At 44.6% G+C, this 16,675-nt stretch overlaps 1 protein-coding gene across 13 annotated transcripts in view; it reads left to right on the top strand.

Moving 5' to 3' along the window:
- The window catches only part of Fryl (FRY like transcription coactivator), a 248,956-nt gene that overhangs the window by 210,431 nt on the left and 21,850 nt on the right, over positions 1–16,675 (top strand). For all 13 annotated transcript variants that reach the window (XM_076546439.1, XM_076546432.1, XM_076546430.1 and 10 more), the window contains 8 exons: positions 4,213–4,383; positions 5,874–6,014; positions 7,997–8,194; positions 8,858–9,019; positions 9,107–9,181; positions 9,492–9,668; positions 13,042–13,245; positions 14,669–14,830. In XM_076546439.1, coding sequence (XP_076402554.1) covers positions 4,213–4,383; positions 5,874–6,014; positions 7,997–8,194; positions 8,858–9,019; positions 9,107–9,181; positions 9,492–9,668; positions 13,042–13,245; positions 14,669–14,830 — 1,290 coding nt within the window. The remainder of the gene's footprint in view (positions 1–4,212; positions 4,384–5,873; positions 6,015–7,996; positions 8,195–8,857; positions 9,020–9,106; positions 9,182–9,491; positions 9,669–13,041; positions 13,246–14,668; positions 14,831–16,675) is intronic.

Raw genomic sequence — 16,675 nt, 5'->3', positions numbered from 1 at the left:
GACCCCCTGGGCTGAAGAAATTGCATGTGCAGAGAGACAGAGAGGACCAGAGCGCCATTCCCACACCCACACACGTACAGCATGCGCACGCTCACAAATCAAATACAACTGTTAAAGGAAAAGTTACAGAGGCCCCCAAAGGAGAGGTCACAGTATATTTTCACCTTCTTAAAATTCTTTGTACTTTTTTCTTTTTAACCCTTTCTTTCCTCTCTGCTCACGCTATTTGCCTTCCTACCACACAGTTCTGAAAGCAGTAGTACAGCTCTTCTTACACCATCTGTTAATGTGTTGGAAATGCTTGTCTCTTAATTCCATCCAATACAGTGTCACCATTTTATGGTTTTAATAATTTCCTGTCTGAACAGCCTTTTAAAGATAACATTCCTGTTTATGTACGTACAACTATGTGTATGCCAGTCACTGTCTCTCGGAGGGGGAAATTTTCAAACTTAAAACATATAAAGGTTAGATAGATTTAGAAGTAATATGCACTCTGAAGTAATGAAGTGGCCTGGGAGGAGTGAATGAAGGACAGACAGCCCCAAGAACCTGAGTAGAGCCCTGGGAAGAAGAGCCAGGAATTTCTAACAAGAGGAAGGAGTCAGTTACCTTTTGGTGAAGAGCTTTCTGTAGAAGCACCTTCCTCACGGCCCTCCTCCGTTCAGTTAACAAGAGCACAGCATTGGGAAGAAGCCAGCACACAGCCCCGGGAAGGGGACCTTCCTTCCCGTAGTCAGTGCTAGCCCGCGACACGTCATGTCCACAGTCACGAACGTCAGAGCTCTTGCATTACTTTGCCATGTAATATAAAGGGCAAGAAAATACTTAGAGCCGAGCATGGTGTCACAGGGCTGTGGAGAAAGGGTCATCACAAGTGTGGGAGCACCCTGGTCTTCCTAGGAAATGGTAGCCAAGGGGCACAGTAAGACCCCCGCCTTAAAAACAAAAAAGATAAAAGTTATAGTAATTAAAATATGGCACTGAATTTCTAAATTTGTTATAACTTACTAAGTGTGAAGAGATTCTTAAATAGCCAATTGTAGATAACGTAGCTTGTCATAGTTCATGGAAACGTGTCTTGGTTTCTTAAAACTGGTAGGTGAGGCATGGTGGCTCCTGTATATGATCTCAGTACTCTGGGAGCTGAGGAATTTTGTCGTGAGTTTGAGACCAGCTGGGTTACATGGTCAGTTCCAAGCCAGCCTGGACTACAGAATGAGCCCCTGTCTCAAAATAAAAAATTTAAAAAACAAACCAAAAAGCCGAGCTGGTGAGGTGGCTCAGTAGGCCTCCAATCCTTAGGACCTGAGTTTGATTTCCAGGTCCTGCAAGTTGTCCTTTGTCTTCCTTCTCCCACACATATGTCCACACATACATTAAACACATGCAATTGAAAGGAAAACATACCTGGTTGTTTAAAAAAAAAAAAAAAAAAGACTCAAAAATTCTTATTCTTGATTTTAGTAAGCTTAATGGAAAACTGATAGTTTGAAATGAAATACTTCTAGAAAATACTTTCCTAAAATAAACCAACTATATACATAATGTTTTCACTAATAAGGCTTTAGGGTAATATAAAATTTGTTAAAAATAGATTTTGTTGCCGGTGGTTGGTGGTGCACGCCTTTAATCCCAGCACTCGGGAGGCAGAGCCAGGCGAATCTCTGTGAGTTCAAGGCCAGCCCAGGCTACAGCTTGAGTTCCAGGAACGGTTCAAAGCTACACAGAGAAACCCTGGGGGGGGGGGATTTATTTTAATATTCCAATGATGCATCATCAGAAAAATATAAACAAGGTTTCCTCTCCCCCACCTCAGCCCCCAATTGAGGGGTTAGAAAGAAAACATGAAGGGAAATATATGTATGTATATGTACATATATGCGTGTGTGTGTGTGTGTGTGTGTGTGTGTGTGTGTGTGTGTGTGTGTGTGTAGGCTTAATTGGAAATTTCAAGGAAATAAAAAGCATGAATAGGGAAGTAGAAGCATTTAAGACCTGTAGCCAGAGTAGATGCAATGCTGGATTTGCTGAGAAGCCTAGCCTAGCCTAAGGATGTCATAGGCCCTGAGGATAAAGCTGTGGATGCCCTGACCTCATCAGGTCACAGGAAGTCCCACATAATTTTTTTGCTCCTGAGAATCCAAATCAGGCCTTCTGTGATTGCTGAATTGTTTTGAAGTGTGCTTTCTCCTGTGGAGCAGCACAGGATGGTTCCCTCTCTGTATGCTTTTAGCAACCTGCAGGATGTGCGTTAAATTGATTTTCTTAATTTATCCTCTCGCTTGTAACTGTTGAGAGTAATTCTCTGCCATTATGTGCTTCCTCATTATGCAAATATCACCAGATCTCTGTTTGTGCCCATGGGGAGCTTGGCATTTCAGGGCCAGGCAACACACCTTCATTATGGCAGAAATCATACCTAAAAAGTTTGTTACAGAACATTCCTTTTTGGCCCCTCAGATTGTATCCTAACCTGGTGCTTCAAAATGTCAAAATGAAATCTTAGGTTATTTTCTTTTTTATAATATTGCACAGGAATTTCCCCCCTTTTCAAAGATAAGTGTCTAAAAATTTATTGTAAGAAAAAAAATACTCTTTTGTAACAGCCAGAAGTGATGACACCCCTGTGGTCCCAGCAGTCAGAACGCTGAGGAAGAAGATTTATAAACTCAAGTCTGGCCTGTGCTACAGAGCAAGGCCCAAAGAGTTTATTGTTACTCAAAAAAAATTTTCTAGCAAAGATTTAAATAGTTACTGTGAAATTATAAGATTATGTGACTTCTTAAATCGTTCCTGTTAAAATAGAAATAAACATCAACCAAGCCCCCCCTCTTTATCTTCCTGTCTGTTTTATGGATGATGGATGAGATCAGCTGCTTTCAATGAATTTATAAAGTAACTTCCATGCTATTATGTCAGTGTTTTCTGCAGTCATACATGCCTTTAGATCTGTAGCCCATGAAGGGACAATGGCTGAGAAATGGACTGGAGACCCTCCAACTCTGTCAGACATCCTCCGAATTATCAAAATTATTTGAAAGAAATTGTTCAACATATACATATATTTCAGGGGCAATTTTCTCTTTCATAAATGCTCTGGGTAGTTGTGGAAATGTGTACAAAGTGTTAGTAAAGTGGAAAAACAAGCAAGAAAAGTGAAAAGAAACAAAGTAGACATTAATGACTAGGACAGTCTGTTTTGATACATAATATACTAGATTTGCAAAACAGCAAGGGCCCGTTTTTTTTAGTTCTAGATTGTTCTAGTGTTTCCCAGAGGAGGCTAAGAGATATCTTCACCAATAACCCAGGGAATAAAGGAACTAAGAACACGAATTCAGCCAATAAGGTCTCCCCAAGATTTGGTGAGTCCCGTGCCATAGCTCTATGCCAAGCAGCTTCTGGAAGACAGACATGTTATAGTTGGCTTCCCAAGGAGTGGCCAGGGAACTCAGCACTGACATCATTTCCTGAATAGCAGTGTGATGTCTGGTGTGCGGATTGCTACCAGTGGAGATAACAGCTCCAATGAAGTCCTGTGACTGTCACACAGGTTGGGGCTGTCTGTCTGCAGTAGCTCTTCTGTGAGACACCCTGAATTACATCTATGAGACACAGCGGCCCTGAACTGGCCTGAGACTCTGAAGTAGAGCCTACCCGCTTAGGCTCTTGGGCTCTAGAGTGCTTTGGGATTTGTCAGAACGGTTACCAAGTCATAGGTAGGGCTTATAAAACCACAGATGGCCACTTACCAGAGACAGTATTACAGACTGAAAACGCCATCCTGTGTAAAACCCACACGAGGGTTGGACACGTCCCTCCTCCTCCCATTCCTCTCCTGCAGTGGCTCTCAACCTTCCTAATGCTGTGACCCTTTAATACAGCTCCTGTTGCTGTGACCCCCCCCCCCCCCGCCATAAAATTATTTTCATTGCTACTTCATAACTGTAAGTTTGCCACTGTTATGAATCGTAATGTAAATAGTTTTAGAGACAGAGTTTGGCCAAAGAGGTTGAGAATCACTGCTCTACTGCACTTCTCTTAATGGTGCCTTGTTTTTTTGTCTTTTCCATTGAACTTTTCTAGCTCTTTGAACTGAAATGCATTGAAACTTGAATATGCATCTCAAATTATTTCTTGAAATAAATGGATGTAACCTCAAACAGGTTTCCGTTTTAGGCAACTAAAACAAGCTTGTGTGTTCTGTAGGTCTGTGTGGAAGAGAAATGCCCAACCCTGGTGAACCTGGCTCACATGATGAGTTTGTACAGCACACACACCTATTCCAGAGACTGTTCCAACTGGATCAATGTGGTGTGTCGCTACCTGCACGACTCCTTCTCAGATGCGACCTTCAGTCTCGTGACGTACCTGGCAGAGGTGAGTGTAGGTGGCTTTGAACTGCTCGGTGGTGACATTGTCAAGTGGCTGTGTACAGAAACAGCCCTGTGGTACGAAGTAGTCTTTGAGTTGAAAGTGAGTGGAGAGAATAGAGAGAGTATAGAGAAGAGGGAGCGTATAGAGAATAGAGAGAGCGTCAGAATAGCAAGCATCGGAGAATAGAGAGAGTAGAGAGAGCGCCAGAGGAGAGAGAGTGAATAGAGATGATTCCTTTCAAGTACAAAAGGATTTTTTGGTTGGCTGTTTTTCTCCCGTTTCTACTATTTAGTTTCTTAATCATTGCTTTAGTTGACGTGAAAGCACATATCTTAGTTAGGATTTCTGTTGCTGTGATAAAACACAAAGACCAATAGCGACTTAGGAAAGGGTTTATTTTGCTTACAGTTCCACATCGCAGTCCATCCCTGAGGGAGTCAGGGCAGGAGCTCAAACAGGGCAGGAATGTGGGGCAGGAGCTAGTGTAGAGACCATAGAGGGGTACTGCTCACTGGCTTGCTCAGCCTGCTTTCTTGCGTACCCCAGAACCATCTACCTAAATAGGTGTTGCCACCCACAATGGGCTGGGGCCTCTCAGATCAATCTCTTAAAAAAAAAAAAAAAAAAAAAGTCCCACAGGCTTGCCTGCAGACCAGTATGGTGAAGGCATTTTCTCTACTGATGTTCTTTTTTCCCAGATGACTCTAGCCTGTGTGTGTCGAGTTGACTGAAAAACTAGCAGCACAGTAATTAATATAAGCCTCCCCTTTACAGAAAATGGAAAGTGTATTTGGGTAGTGTTGATCCTGGAGAATAGGTACAAAATTAATTCTTGGAAGCTCTGCTCATACCTGTAATCAAAGCAATCAAGAAGCTGGGACCAGAGGTTTTGGGGCCAGCCTGTGCTACACAGTGAATGGAAGGAAAGAAGGAAGGAAGGAAGGTAGGAAGGAAGGAAGGAAGGAAGGAAGGAAGGAAGGAAGGAAGGAAGGAAGGAAGGAAGGAAGGAAAACAAATCAAAAAAATTCAAAAAAATCAAAAAAAATCAAAAAAAATTTTTTAACTAAAATACATGTTTCTTTTCTGACCATGTTCACACTCATGGTCAGAGAACTGGCCATTGAGGGTCCAGATGGCAGTTACTCATTTCAGCTGATAGGATATAACATCTTGTGCAAGATCAGTTAGCTCCTATGTAGCTGTATGTGGTTTATGAATAGTAAGTAGTTCATCATTCTTCAGTGATAGCAGTGTAGTCATTTTTTCCTTAACCTAAAATAAATAGATTTGTTTTTATTATTGAAGACTGTTACTGAAATGAGAACTAGTTATCCTTCCTGACAGAAGGAAAAATAATATATACTGCCTTTTACTATGCCAGTTTCCTGGTTTCTGACCATCTGAACAAACCTCTTACGTTTCTCAACTTTATAAGGGTGACGCCAAGTTTTTGTTCAGCCTGATAAAAGTCTGCATTTCTATCTTATTTCCAGCTATTAGAAAAAGGACTGTCCAGTATGCAGCAGTCATTGCTACAAATCATCTACAGTCTCCTGAGTCACGTCGACCTGTCTGCTGCCCCGGCCAAGCAGTTTAACCTGGAGATCATAAAGATTATTGGCAAATATGTACAGGTGAGTGACCACCAAATTCACATACAGCGTCGGTCAACTTGAACTAATCCATGAATGTAAAACTCTGAAGCACCCTAGATACTCAGGGGTAGGGATGTTTCCAGGAATAGTTACTACCTGGAAAACGTTCTCAGTCACACAGAAGCACCATCGGGTCATCACATTGGTGTGGTGCCTTGGTCAGATTCAACCGTCGCATTCCCGTAGCAGCTAGAGAGCGTGTGTGGATGCGAAGGGCGGCTGTTACCATCTCTAGAAATGTAGGGCTGGGACATACTTTGTCCTCTGTATGACTCTCTGTGTTAGCCAGGTATTCTGTATTAGATGAAACCTTTTAGAAACAGGAGGCTACTTTAAAAGTCGGTACTCAAGAGTTGGTTTTTGTAGGTCAGGAAGTAACTGATATTTAGAAAGGAGAAATCCAAACGTCGTTTAAATGGGAACGATAACCGGAAAACTGGTATGTTTTGCATTTCACCTTTAAATTGTTTGTGAAAGAAAGGCGCTCTTACATAAGGTATCAGAGAGAGGATGGAGAGGTGGTCCAGAGGGTGTGCTGCTCTCACAGAGGGGCAAAGTTTAGTCTCAAGCACACAGACACACACCTACTGCATAATTAAAGATAGTATAGTAATAAAATACTATAAAGAATGATAGTAATAAAAATAAAGTATCCATAGAACAAATTATGTGAGAACTGACGAGTATTTTTAGTTTATACTCCACAGGCACATGCATTTACTGCAGCAGAATTTTGAAAGGGAAATACTGAGCTTGTAGTCTAGACCCCGTCTGGAATTAATCAAATTGTATGAAAACCTTGTTGAGTCGTTAGGGGTGTGGCTCAGTGGCAGAAGTCTTTTTTAAGAAGCTTTTAGTAATTTTTTTTTTAATGATTATGAGGGGATGGGGAGATCAATGTTTTTGAGCCCTGATTGCTCCTCCAGAGGACCCAGGTTTGATTCCCAGCATCTACTTGGTAGCTCACAACCAACTATGGCTCCAGTTAGGGGATCGGATGCCCCCCTCTGGTCTCCTCAGGCACTGCACACATGAATTACAGAGCCATTTGTGCAGGCAAAAATCACCCATACACATTAAATAAAAAGAAAAAATGATTCCAAGTTCTTTCCTAGACATCAGTTCTTCTGCACGTATACATCGATCATAGCAATCCCTCCTAAATTATGTTGTAGGAATAAATAAAACTAAGAAAAATGAAACGTAACTGAAAAGCTTAGGCACCATGGTGAGGAAAAACTTCCTCTGAAACTTGGCCATTCCTGAGAGTGTCACCCCGTATTTGGGGCTCAGGTGGTCAAGAAACAGTCTAGGGGCTGAGAGACAGCTCAGCGGTTAGGACCCGAGTTTGGTTCCCGGCACCCACACGCCAGCTCCCACCAATCTGTAACTCCAGTTCCAGGGGATCCAGCATCCTCTTCTGGCCTCTGTGGACACTGCACACATGTGGTATATATACAGGCACATGCAGGCAAAGTACCCATCCACATGAAATAAAATAGTAAAACAAATTTTGAGGGGGTCAAAATATGTTTTATTTTATATATTAGCGTGTGTAAAATATATGAATTTAAAATTATTATTGTCTATTTAAGGTTTAGCTTTGAAGCCCCAAGCTTCACCTGAAATGTTCAAATGTGTGTGACTCCTCCTTTAACAGCAGCCAGGTTCCTACGTAAGACTTTCCAGATTAATGATTTACAAGGTACTCCCTGGAGAAAAAAAAACAAGGTCCTCCGTTAGGGAGTATCTGTGTGTGCGATCATCTAACACTACCAATAATAACTCAGATTTTCCTATGTTTTGTAACTCAGACCTTGTGTTAAAAGATCTGAAAGGAAGACGGACCATTTTATAGACGTCTTGTAGCAGTACTATTTCCACCGTCTACGGTATAGACTGGGCTTTTGTTCTTCTGCATGCACACTTGTAACTCTGGTATTGGTTCTTTCTGAATCCAGAGTCCTTACTGGAAGGAGGCCCTCAACATCCTAAAGCTGGTGGTGTCCCGCTCTGCAAGCCTTGTTGTACCCAATGACATCCCCAAGGCCTATGGAGTGGATGTGGGTTCTCCTGAAATATCCTTCGCTAAAATCTTCAATAACGTCTCAAAGGAGTTGCCCGGCAAGACCTTGGACTTTCACTTTGACATCTCTGAGGTAAGATAGCCCACAGTCGACATGGTACCCTTAGGAGTGCTCATCTGTTCTTTGACTCACTCAAGCCTCAGTTAGTGGAACTTGTACTTGGTTGGTATTAGGCGCTGTAATAGGTGTTGTGAAACTCTTTGAAAAATGGGCAGAAGGCGGTCTCTGAGGAAGTTTACATCGCCTTGAGGAAGCAGGCAGATGAGCATCATGATGCTGCCTGATGGGGAGTAAGGTAGAAGTTCTCTGGGAGTATACAGTGTGCTCCTAAAGGTATGCTTAAGAAAGGAGGTAACATCTAAGCTGAGTGTTGAAAAATAAGTAGCCCCAGGGGAGCAGATAGGACAGTTTGGGGGTGCCTTGGTTAGGGTTTCTATTGCTGTCATAAAATACCATGACCACCATCAACTTGGGGAGGAGACGGTTTATTTCATCTTAAAACATCTTAAAACTTGTAGTCCATCATCCAGGGAAGGCAGGGACATGGACCTGGAGGCAGGAGCTGCTGATGCAGAGGCCGTGATGGAATGCTGCTTACTGGCTTGCTCCTCATGGCTCGCTCAGCTGGCTTTCTTGGTTGTTTGTAGAAAATGTCATACTGGACCTACTGTTAACCCTTGCTGGTGTCTTTGGTGTGGAAGCCTTGAGTCAGCTTTGGCATTTGTTTCTGTGTAGACGCCCATCATTGGAAACAAGTATGGAGGCCAGCACAGCGCTGCGGGAAGGAACGGGAAAGCAAAGGTGATCGCCGTCACCAGGAGCACCTCCTCCACCTCCTCTGGCTCCACTTCCAATGCCCTGGTTCCCGTAAGTTGGAAAAGGCCACAGTTATCACAGGTGCGTAGAGAGCATCCGCATGGGATGGGAGAATCAGTTTGGTGACTCAGTTTACCCATGCTAACGCTGGAATTTCCTTCCTGTTAGCGGAGAACAAGAGAGAAGCTCATGAGCGTGCTATCCCTCTGTGGCCCCGAATCCGGCCTCCCGAAGAATCCCTCTGTGAGTACTCAGGAGCGTGCAGATAAGGGGCACCAAAGCCATTGTGTCTTGGGGCTTGCCTTTTCTAAGTAAGTCCTGGTATTCGCCAAGAATGAAAAGGAGATGGTCTTGTCTGTTGCAAAGTCTGGCAGTTGTGCCGATGATCAGGTGCTGACCTAGTTAGGTTTGAAGACAAAATTGAAATTCCCCACTGATTGAAGAGCGAAGCTGACAGGGATCTTGAGGGGCTGGTACCTCGGGTGCAGAGGGTCAAAAATGATGCACAAACCTTTTTTTTTTTTTTCTTTTCTTTTCTTTCCCGGGGCATCAGGTTGTGTTTTCTTCTAATGAGGATTTGGAAGGCGGGGACCAGCAGACCAGCCTGATTTCCACCACAGAGGACATAATCCAGGAAGAAGAAGCTGCCGTTGAAGACACCAGCAGCGAGCACCAGTTCGGCGTCTTTAAGGACTTCGACTTCCTGGATGTTGAGTTGGAAGATGCGGAGGTAAGAACGTGGGCTTTCTTGACATGTCCGGAGAGCCACGCTTGAGCCAGACTCCGCTGATCATGCCATCTTCCGTTATGGAGATGAGTGTAAAATCAGGAAAGGTCAACTAAATGTGGAACTCTGAGTGCCATAACCAGTCAGTAGCAGAAGGAGCCTGAAGTAGAAGAGTCCATTCTGTCTTTACAAAGTAAGAAAGGAATTCATGATGATTATTTCAGTGTATTCCTAGGTTTAAATGTTTTGCATGAGCCAAACAAACTCATAGTAAATACATACGCTAAAATGGATCAAACATCATTTTCTTGTTTTTGTTTTTTGAGACAAGGTCTGCTCACCCTGTAATACCAGCTGGCCTGAAACTCATGCTAGTTCTCCGGCCTTAGCTTGCCAAGTGTGAGAGGACAGCCAGCATGCCCGAGCTCCAACACAGTGTGCTGTTGGTCACTAAAGTGACCGCATGGCGGCTTTGGCTTTCGAGAACTCTGCCTCCGGCAGGCGCCTGAGGTCTCTCGCTGGCATCCCCAACCATGTCTTCTTCGACTCCCCCCCAGGACCTGTTTCTTCTGACACCCAAGGGGCTTTCTCTTATAAGCAGATCCTGTCTACATGTTAGGTCCGTCTAGGGGTTTTCTAAGTGGAAATGCATCTGTCAGCCCATGCAGCTGAGCTAGTCCCAGGCAGAGTTTTCCATGCAGCATGACTCTGAGGCTTCTGTCTATCAATCTATGCTTCTCTGGGGGCCCTCCCCTTTTCCAGGCCTGCTTGGTCTCAGGCAGCAGCAATCTGGCCCACATAGCAATGTGTGGAGCAAGTAAAGATCAGTCCCGGGGATGCTCAGGAGAGGGGAGAGGTGGCTTTTCCACATGCTCTTAGCATCCTTCTTAGCTCACCCATCGGCTTCTAATGCAGCCAGCCTGGTAAATAACAGGGAGACGCCCTGTTGTCTTCTCAGCTCTGGGATTCCATTCCTGTAGCTCAGGTCAGTTCCTCAAATGGCAGGCCCGTAGACCTGAAAAGATTATAGTAGACCCAAGATCTGGGCATCCCCAAATGGTTACAAATATATATTAATAAACAGCCAGACAAAAATGCTTCGTGATCAAATCTTCTGTACCAGGTTGGCATGTTTCTTTTTCTGAAGCATCAACTCGGGTAGCTCGTGTGCGCCCATCAGCTCTCACGAGGGGCGGTTAGTTCTCTTTGACCAAATGTCAACAGGAGACAGTGTGGGGCGATGTTTCCTTACTGTGCTGCAGCGGGTCCTGAAGCTGCAAAGATGAACTGGGTACCCGGGAGCCGCACAAATTCCAGCAGACTTAAGCCACCTTTAAAGTGAACATTTTAAACCTGTGCTTTCTTATCCTATATATAAGAAATAATATATCTATCTCTATATATTTCATTTTTTATTTTTAGTTTTTTCAAAAGGGGCAGATTTTTTAAAAACCTATTAAAAGTGTTTTCACATTCATCCTCTGAAAAACATAACAAAGGAAGGGTAAGACAGCCTGTCTCAGCCGGGAGCAAAATGAGATGGCCTGAGCCCTGCTGCCCCGACCTACCTTCGTGAGCTGCTTCTAAATCCTCTGCAGTTACTTCCTTTTCTTGTTCAGAATTCAGATTTCTAAAGGCTCCTGGCATTTTTCTAATGGTTACGGTTATTATTTTGTTGTTGTTTGCCCCCTTTTTTTTTCCCTGTAAAGAGCTCTGGAAATGCTTTAGTGTTCATCCAGCCCTCTGAAATGTCAGCAGGAGTGACTCTCGCTCTCAGCAGGGCTTCTGTCAGAGCTCTCCAAAGACACTTACTTCAGGTCACAGCCATCTAGGGGGAGTGGAGAGGGCTGACCCGAACCCCACAATGAAGCAAGCCAAGGGAACATACTTTCTACGTACAGTCACGGTCGAAACTTAACAGTAGGAAATACTTGGATTCGATGGCTAAAACAAAACAAATATAAACCCCTAAAAGATTCCCCAGCTTTGAAAGCCCGCAGTATAAATTCATTCATTCATTCATTCATTCATTCATTCATTCATTCATTCACCAAGTACATTGTGAGGCCGGGCACCATTAATGTCCTCTGCAACATGGTCAGATTTACAGTGTAAGTTCAAGAAAGGTACTTTTCAAACCCTAACCTCGCAGAACCCAAAGCATCTAAAATTCCTTGAGAAGCAGCCAAGGTCGGGTCCGAGGGCGCAGTGGGCAGAGCTCCCGAAGCACATTTCAGCATCAACAGTTTGGGTTTAACCTGTCAGTTTTCCCACAGTTGATTTCCATCGAAAATTCCATTTGAAAGAGTTCCTGGGGGGCGGGGGGGCGCTTGGAGGTGGGAATTGTTTTTTGAAAACCTCCCTTCCATGTGAAGAGCTATAAATTAAAAAAATTTTTTTTTTGCCAGTTTAGTATAATTTGTCACTAGGGCTTTAGACAGTTAAGAATTACGTCCTCCAGAAGTAGAGGCTCGGCACAGACCTAGCATAAATCCCAACTGGAGTGACGCTGCATGTGCCATCTCTCTTGTGACCTTCGTGGAAGTTGGCAACGGTCGTGTGTTTTGACAGCCGCGATCTTGATTTTAAATTACCGTGAAAAGTGACCACTGCATTTAATTGCAGCTGTCTGTCCCGCGGATGCCAACCGCTGTCACCCCGTATTGTCGTCAGTTGCATGTGGGTACCTGAAGTCAGTTATCGCCTCGTACCAAGTATTAGCCGTGTCAATTTTGGAACCTTTTTGTAAATTCCATGTGGCCAAAGTGTATCACGGAAGCGTCGTTCTACGTGTCTGTCTCCAGCTCTCCCCCAGTTCCGATCCTGTGTCGGCCTCCCGCAACTCCCGCAAAAAAAAGCTAAACCCAGAGCTTGCGTCCGTCTTTGGGTTTGAGAAGTCAGGGTTTGCCCCGAAAAGCGTAGCAAATATTTGAATGTGTGTCTTCGTTCTCTCTAACTCTGTGTGTTTCCCTTTTTGCTAACCAGGAGCTGCAGGTAAGTTGCAGCCTGGTGTTGTGTGGACTGTGTCTTTATCGTCCCCCTGCCGTGTACCTGTCCTCCGTGTGGTCTCGTGCGTGTCTGTGGATTAGAGTAGAAATCACCTAGAATGTAGATCTAGCCGCTCCCTCAGCAGTACAAGATGAATTATCAAGAAAGCGATTTCATAAAAATGACCAAATAATTTTTAATCTCTGAAAATATAAATATTTATTTGATGGATGGGTTAAACATGGAACGAAACAGACAGGCTGATTGAAACTCTGCTCTTGATGATGCATTCAGTAGTTTTTTCACCTTGCTATGTGTTTCATAACTTCTGCAACGTCCGTAAGCATGTAGCTGAGTCCTCAGAAATCATGTCTTGCTTTTTTTCCAGGGAGAGAGCATGGATAACTTCAACTGGGGAGTCCGCCGGCGCTCGCTGGACAGTATTGACAAAGGGGACACGCCATCCCTCCAGGAGTACCCCTGTTCTAGCAGTACTCCCAGCTTGACGCTGACCAACCAGGAGGACACGGACGAGTCCTCAGAGGAGGAAGCCGCCCTCACGGCAAGCCAGATCCTGTCGCGCACACAGATGGTATTGCTCTCACCTTTCCATGAAGTGGGGGGGGGGGGGGGGGGCTCAACTGTCTCTAAGCTTTGAATTCCAAAAAAAAAAAGTTTATGTCCCTTCTAATTGTCATTTCATTATGTATGCCTCAAAATAAGTATTCTGTTACTCATGACAAAATCAAACTTACAAAGTGTGCCCTGCAGCGGATAACACAGGTAGTTCTCTGCTAGTTAAAGTGAGGTGTTCTGAACCCTTTCAGGGGCTCCTGATGAATGACGTGTGTGTGTGTGTGTGTGTGTGTGTGTGTGTACACACATGTATATATATGTGCATATATATGTGTATGTATATGTATGTATGGGTTAGGGCACTACCAACTCTCAGGACACAGCTGTTTTTCTTTCCTGGAGTGTAAAAGTCATACTTTGAACGTGATGTGCAAAGACTGAGCAAACGTTGGTCCTTTTCAAGAGAAAGTTAGGAGACCAGAAAGATGGCCAGCAGATGAGAGTCTAGGGGGACCTGGTTCAGTTCCTGGCACCCACATCCGGCAGCAGCTCATAAACCACCTGTAACTCCAGCTCCAGAGGACCTCATACACTCTTCTAGGCTCCATGGGCACCTGCACTAACTTTTTTTTAAAAAGATTTATTTATTTATTATGTATACAATGTTCTGTCTGCATGTATGCCTGCAGGCCAGAAGAGGGCACCAGATCTCATTACAGATGGTTGGGAGCTGCCATGTAGTTGCTGGGAATTGAACTTAGGACCTCCAGAAGAGCAGCCAGTGCTCTTAACCTCTGAGCCATCTCTCCAGCCCCCAGCACTAACTTTTAAATAAAGTTAGTTATGTTAGCTCTCATGGAAGCCATGGGACAGAATTGACTGCTTACTGACAAGGCCAGCTCCGGTCTCAGGGGTACTGAGGTAAAGAAAATCATTTAAAAACATTTTGTCTGCATGGAAAAAAGTTAGTATTTACCTCGTGTATTCTATACCCCAAGGCTTGGTAATTCCTATGTTGAATGCTGACCCAGAGAAAATAGTAACTGTGCCTAAGCATTACTAATGACGCTCTGTTATTATAAACAACTTGACAGGGTTTTTTCCCTACTTTTTGGTCTTATTGAAACTGCTGCTGGTTTTTGCTGAAGTTACTGAGTGGTGCACTCCATACACATTTTGGCTCAAGGCCAGTATAGTTCTAGATCACTCCAGGCTCTCTCCCTTTGTTTAACTAGCAACATTTAACCTTTGTGGCCGCCTGCTCCATCGTGCTGAGTGATTCCATCCACAAACCTTTCTGCTACCTACTAGAAAAGAGAGAAGGCCAACTTTTGGAAATCCCGGAAGTTCTCTACACCTAAGCCCATAAAACTCGTTGGTGACGCGCGTTGATGCTCGTGGCTGTGGCCGCTAATGAATGCATCTCTCTCTCCTCCCAGCTCAACAGTGACTGTGTGGCGGATGACATGACGCCCGAGCACCAGGACCTGCTTCAGTCTCAGGATTCCGCCAGCAGCAACACCACAGAAGACGTTCTACAGATCAGAGATGAGCCCAGTTTGGAGGCCTGTCTCGATCATGCTCGTAGCCAGCTGCCTGAGGTGGGGAGACATGGGGCTGGTGCATGGCCAATCTAGGCTCCCTTCAGCACTCCACCACGTCCCTCGCTTCTCGCCCCCAAAGAGTTTTCAGCTGGCGTGCTGCTAATGATTTGATTTGTTCTCAGTATTTCTAACCTGTCGGGTTGTTTTAAAACAACAAAACCGTCAGACCCGGTGGGTTGGTTGATATTTAGTTTTGTTTTTGTTTGTTTCTTCCTTTTTTAAAAAAAAAAGAAAAAAGAAAAAAAAAAGTTAACATGTTGGAAACAGCCCGCAGGTTAAAAATAACGCCAAGTGTGTCAATGAGCATTTTGCGTTGCCCAGTGTGACTTAGTCACCGTGCGAGCACTGGCTTCTCTGGGGACAGCGGGCGTCGCCCGGGGCGCTGCTGCGTTTCTGTGAAGGACTGCTGCTGTGTGTCCCTCCCCCTCCCCTGTGCTTTGTACGGGTGTTCTGTGATTGGTGCTGTGACCGGGTTAGGACCTCAGGCTAGCTGTGTTTGCGGCTGTGCGTGCAGTGAACCGTATCAAAAGACTCTGGAACCACTGGTATTAATGGTTTTTGGAAAGGCCCTGTAAGAAGTAAGCCAGATTCCAAGCTATGACTGACCCAAATAAGTAAGTATTCCTTGTCTTAGAGTGTTTTTTTTTTTTTTTTGAAGATGATTGTAGATACTTTTTACAAATGTAATGATTGCCGTAGCTCTGGGAAACGGGCTTTCTGCTCGATAAGCATTAGGAACTGGTGCATTTTTTTTTGTATGTGTTAATGAAATTAATGTAGTTACTAGACCTCAACTGACGTGGTTATTAGGTTGTGTTACTTTTTGTAAGGCAGCGTCTGGTGCCCTTAGTAGGCTGAGAACTGGACATGTCTGGACCATCTTTAACAGTGAGCAGGTATATTTTGAAATGGAGGCATTTTGCCTTCCTGATCACGAGTCCTGGAGATTCTAATAGAGTAAGGATGTAAATAGGTCAGTCAGGTATTCATTGTGACTTCATTAGGGCCAGAGTTTCAGTAAGAGGCTAGGAAGAAAGGAGATGATGGTATTTACTGTCTGCATTAAGGAAGATTGAAAAGACATTTGCCGTGTGTGTGTGTGTGTGTGTGTGTGTGTGTGTGTGTGTGTGTGTGTGTGTGCGCGCGCGTGCGCGCGCGCCTATTTCAACAGGAACGGCTTTGTGGAAGTCCAGAGAGTAATAAACTGGTTTTTGGTGGTGACAGGGATAAAGGACAGGTTTCAGGGCACTTGGACCTTCCAGATAGCGTACGGAGGACATGGCATGTAAACTCACATGGTCTGTCCAGCTGCCCGCGGGGCGTTCAGCATCGGAGAATAACATGGGTGGGAGAAGTGAAGAGCGTCAGCCATGCGTGGTGGTAGGGAGTGCCATTCTCAAGACAGACCGCACCATCAGAGCGGGGAACCATGCGGCTGCCTCCTATCAGGCCATGGCTCTGCCGGTGAGCCTTAGAATATCGCCTTAGGTGATCGGCTCAAAAGGAGGACGGGCTTCTTTTGGATCCCAGTTCTCTGCTTTCAGTCCCTGACAGATTGGCCTGTGGTAGCAATCATGGCGGAGCATATACCAAGCAAATCTGTTCACCATGGCCTTGAATGAAACAGCAAAAGGGAGGAGAGCAAGGCCCTTTAAGGGCACACCCCATTGACCTAGACCCCACCCCCCCATAAGTCCCACAATAGCACCACACTGGGGAAGCAAGCCCGCCCTTCCTTCATGGACCTTTAGGGGTGTACTCCCGTCCCAAAGCATGGCGATGCCTAAGTCAAGGTCAGCAGTGTGTTGGAGCCCTGGATGAAGACGCAGCGTAGGTGAGCAC

Source organism: Peromyscus maniculatus, chromosome 10 (assembly GCF_049852395.1).
Source record: "Peromyscus maniculatus bairdii isolate BWxNUB_F1_BW_parent chromosome 10, HU_Pman_BW_mat_3.1, whole genome shotgun sequence".
Classification (NCBI taxonomy): domain Eukaryota; kingdom Metazoa; phylum Chordata; class Mammalia; order Rodentia; family Cricetidae; genus Peromyscus; species Peromyscus maniculatus.
Note: the sequence above shows the minus strand (reverse complement) of the source record. Positions and strands in the feature narration are given on the sequence as shown.